This window comes from Erinaceus europaeus, unplaced genomic scaffold (genome assembly GCF_950295315.1).
Source record: "Erinaceus europaeus unplaced genomic scaffold, mEriEur2.1 scaffold_931, whole genome shotgun sequence".
Lineage (NCBI taxonomy): Eukaryota > Metazoa > Chordata > Mammalia > Eulipotyphla > Erinaceidae > Erinaceus > Erinaceus europaeus.
Window position 1 is genome coordinate 19,197 of NW_026648155.1, and position 4,818 is coordinate 24,014.

Genomic DNA, 4,818 nt, shown 5'->3' on the forward strand with positions numbered 1-4,818 from the left:
AATGCTCCCTGCTTCTATTAATTTTAAGGTATTTAATGTAATAGCATCATAGGGATTTGCTGGAGGATTAACCAAGATGGTGTGCAGAAATGCACTAAACCTACCCCCTTCTGCTGGGAAGTCTTTGACAAGTATTATCTATTAGAATGACTTATTCTTTGGTACTTTGTAGTCGTTAACCCTGAATGTATTTATTACTTGTTTTCTCAACTAGAATGCATTATCCTTTCAGATAAGAGTGTCTACTACTTTTATTTGCAACCATAACACCTATTTTTGATTCTCTCACACACATGATTTACACTCTTGCACGAGTTCCTAGTCAACAAAGGAGAAAATTTGTAGAAAACAACCTGAACTGCAGGGATAAAGAGCATCATATGAGGCTCCAGGGAGAAGAAATAATCTGCTTAATTTGAAGAGTTTCACTCAAAAGCACATCCTATATAGAGACATGGGTACAAGCAAAAGAAAAGAAATTTATTGTAATTTAAGATCCTGCTTCGGGATCACATTCTACTTTACAATGAAGGTTGGAAGAAGGAAGTTTGGAAAGAATAAACAGAAGAAAAAGACAAGAAAGATGAGAAGACAAGGAAGGGAAAGATCAGGAAATTAGAAGGTAAGTGACTTGATAAATAACTTTTGGAACACCAGTTCTGTCTGAACAATTCCTAAAAACATATGGTGTCTTCAAATGACAAACAAAGAGAAGGGATTTTAGATACCAAATATCCATAGAAGAGATATTTCTTCTTTTTAATCAGAGTTCTGTCCAGCTCTGACTTATGCTGGTACACTTGATTAAACTTGGAGAATCAGACTTATAAGCATGAAAATAGTTTTTGCATAACCATTATGCTGTCTCCCAGCATGAAAGAGTTCTTTTTAAAAAAGTCATTTGTCTATTGTAAAGAGAGAGAAAGTGAGTGAAAGGGAGAGGATAGGGGAATTGCTCAGCTCTGGCATATGCAGGGCGGGGGTTTAAACATGCAGCCTCCGGGGCCTTGGGCATGCTTGTTGGTGTTCTAGCCAGCTGAGTTATCACCCTGGTCTGGAGGAAGATGGTTTTAATAGAGGATCTGGAGGAGTTTGTTGTTCTTTACACCAGGTCTGTTGCATTGCTTGATTTTGTGGTGTATTTACATAAACATTGTTTTGTTTGAGACCAACACTGGTTTAATCCCCACTGGTTTGTGCTATTTTTCCACTCTGTCCCCTTATCCTACTACTTCTTTTTCCCATCCTACCACTTCTGTCTCAGAAGATATTTAAAGGAAGATCAATAAATGCAGCAGGGTATTGTGTGTTCCCACTTTGTGAGTCCCAGAGTCTCTTTCTTGCGATGCTAGTTCCTGATCCATTTGCTGCTCAGCAGCCTAGGTTGGCTCAGGTCGAGTTCTTTCCAACCCAGAGAGCACATGCCTGGGAAGAAGCACCCTCAGGCTAGGCTGGCAGGAATTTTCACACTTTCCCCCCAGTTGTACACTGTTTAATTAGTGATGGGTAAGTGTTGGGAACATGTGTGAGCCTGATAGAGCTTAGGGAGAACCACCCCCATCTTTGGATGGAGGTCTGAGAAGATAACCTCTTGGTAAGTCTCTCTCAACTGAGCTGAGCATAAGGGGGGAAACTCAGACTTGGTTCTTTCCTTCTTGACTCTCAGGCCCACAGATACCCCAGTACTTCCCTCCATTAACTGCAGGCCACATGGCCGCAGATTCACTCATTCAAAGTCACCTTCTGATCACAGAAGAACACACCTTATCACACACTTCATCACACACCTCAGACCCCAGACAAGAGAAATGCCAAACTATATGGCCTTTTGATATTCATCTTCTCTCTGTCTCACCCTACGGGTGTAACCCCTATGCTTCTCTCAAATACCTTTGGATAATTAAGTTGCTTGTGTTATGGAAAATAACTGTCTTGTATCTCATCAATTCCTGTCATACCAACCCCCTACCTTAAGGGCATGCTGACTGTTAAGAAACCTGTAATTTCTGTCATATTTCAGCAATAATTAACTTCATTGCTTTTCTATTTAACTCATGTCCACGTTGCTAATAAATGGACTCTAGGATTCTGGGGTCTGATGAGCGTCGGCATCTGGCGCCTTAACCCGGCGTTCGGTTCATCCCGCAGCGCCAGTTCTGTTTACCAAAAGTGGCCCACTAGGCACTCGCATTCCACGCCCAGCTCCACGCCAGCGAGCCGGGCTTCTTACCCATTTAAAGTCTGAGAATAGGTTGAGATTGTTTCGGCCCCAAGACCTCTAATCATTCGCTTTACCAGATAAAACTGCATCGCGACGGCCGGGTATAGGCCCGACTCTCCAGCGCCATCCATTTTCAGGGCTAGTTGATTCGGCAGGTGAGTTGTTACACACTCCTTAGCGGATTCCGACTTCCATGGCCACCGTCCTGCTGTCTATATCAACCAACACCGCCATGGGGTCTGATGAGCGTCGGCATCGGGCACCTTAACCCGGCGTTCGGTTCATCCCGCAGGTAAGTGTGGATGCGCAGTGCTCAGTTGACATTCATCTGCAGAACCTGCCAGTCCTGGCCAGGAGCCTTCTCAGAGCACCTTTCATGTCCTTGTTCCGCAGAGTGTAGATGAAGGGATTGAGCGTGGGGGTGACGATGGAGTAGAAGAGGGAGATGAACTTGCCCTGCTCCTGGGAGTAGCGGGAGGGTGGCTGCAGGTACATGTAGATGGCAGGCAGGTAGAAGAGCGACACCACCACCAGGTGGGAGGAGCAGGTGCCAAAAGCCTTGTGCCGGCCCTTGGAGGACTGGATCCTGAGAACTGCTCGGCCAATGAAGCCATAGGAGAGCAGGATGAAGGCTAGGGGTAGCAGCACAAAGAAGGCCACCAGCCCGGCCAGTGTGGCATCATTGATGGCCGTGTCAGCACAGGACAGCTTGATCATGGCTGGCACCTCACAGAAGAAGTTGTCCAGCTCCCGGCGCCCACAGAAGGGCAGCTGTATTGTCAAGACCACCTGTACCAGGGAGTTACCGAAGCCACTGAGCCAGGCTGTGGCCACAAGCCGCAGGCACAGTGCCCTGTGCATGATGACAGCATAGCGCAGGGGCTCACAGATGGCCACGTAGCGGTCCAAAGCCATGACGGCCAGCAGGATGCACTCAGTGCCTCCCAGCCAGTGGAAGATGGCATACTGCACTGTGCAGCCGCCATAGCTGATGGTCTTCCGGGAGCTGCCCATATTGACCAGCATCTGGGGCACTGTGGTGGTGGTGTAGCACAGGTCCAGGAAGGACAAGTGGCGGAGGAAGATGTACATAGGGCTTTGGAGCTGGGGGTCCAACTGTGACACCAGGATGATGGCGATGTTGCCCAGCATGGCCAGCATGTAGGACACCAGCAGGATGGCAAACAGAGGCAGCTCTAGCCATGGCCTGTCGGAAACACCCAGAAGGATGAAGTCTCGAGGGGGCGCCTCTAAGAAGCTCTCATTATTATTTTTCATGCTGAAGAATTTCCTGGTGCCAGGGAGGAGGGGAGAAGGTGAGGTTAGCAGAACCTGTGAAGGGCAGGAGCTGTCATCTCTGAGCTTTTATCAAAACATTCCAAGTTCAGTCTTTTCCATTCTCTGATTTTGACTTGCTCTGCAATCTCCTACTCTTCTCTCTCTCTCTCTCTGTCTCTTTCTTTCTCTTTCATAGAGTCAGGAACTTTTGCATACATGTTGTCACTTCTCCTGGGTTCCCCTTTTTCATTCTATCACACATAAACATGCAGAGAGAGAGACAGAGAGAGGGAGAAAAAGAAACACCACAGTCCTGGAACTTCCTCTCATGCCTTGGCACTCCCCGTGTGATGCTAGGACCTGAACATTTTTCCATATGCACTGAGCTGTCTCCCTGCTTTTATCTCTCTTTAAAAATATTGTTTACTTATTTAAGGTCATATTTTAAGCAACTGTTTTCTTTCTACTTATCCCCTTGGTGTTAATTCCAGGAGTATATTAGATATAGACTGCTACCTGGTCAAAATCTTCTGCTGAGTAATCATTTTTTTAAAAAACAATTATTTAATTGGGAAGTTAATAGTTTAAAGGGATATACATAGATCCTACTTTGTAATTACTATTGTTTCTATTATCCTCAAATTCAGTTTTCTTACAAGATCACTGCAATTTTTTATTTTTTATATCAAGCCTTATTAAGGTATAATAGACATGAACTCAGTTTCACATATTAGAAATATATAATTTGACATGTTTTTACCATAATGACCATCAAGAAAGTGACTGATAGAACCATCTTTCCTAAACTTTCCCAATCCCCTTTTCATCCCTCTCTGGACCTCAGTTCCCAATCCTGCCCTGCTTGAATTTGTACTTTGTAAAACCTGATGTAAATAAGTCATGAGTATCACTCTTCTTTCTCTATGAAAAAAAATGGTTTTATGCCTCATCTTGGGGATGAAATTTAGCAGAATAAAACATTGTTTTAGATTAAAAAAAATGAAAACAAACAAAAAACCAAGCAAACAAAAAACTCCTAAAACACCTAGAGAGAAAGCAGATGCTTTTCCTATTTCTAATTCACAGAAATGAAACCAATGACACATTTCAGGCAGGTCAATTGCACCTAAAATTAGAAACTTGCTAACTTCTTTATTATCTCTTTTGGTAATAAATTCCCTTGCTTCGTTTAAACTTAAGTGTAATTGGACCCTTAGTATTATTGCACATCACTGTCAGGAGCAAAATAATTTACTTTAAAATTTAAAATTGTACAGTATCTTAACTCTCCCAAACTCATAAGGATAATTCTCAGGGAA

At 43.9% G+C, this 4,818-nt stretch overlaps 1 protein-coding gene across 2 annotated transcripts; it reads right to left on the minus strand.

Annotated features, from left to right (window-relative positions):
- Nucleotides 1-2,545: 2,545 nt before the first annotated feature.
- On the minus strand, nt 2,546-4,401 carry LOC103127580 (olfactory receptor 2B11-like). Of its 2 annotated transcripts, XM_060184777.1 has the most exons (2): nt 4,384-4,401; nt 2,546-3,469 (listed from the first exon to the last, which is right to left on the minus strand). In XM_060184777.1, the coding sequence occupies exons 1-2, from the start codon at nt 4,399-4,401 to the stop codon at nt 2,546-2,548; spliced, it is 942 nt and encodes a 313-aa protein (XP_060040760.1). The 2 variants fall into 2 exon arrangements, with proteins under 2 accessions (XP_060040760.1, XP_007538538.2); XM_007538476.2 differs by lacking the exon at nt 4,384-4,401 and having other exon boundaries at nt 2,546-3,499.
- Between the last annotated feature and the right edge of the window lie 417 nt (nt 4,402-4,818).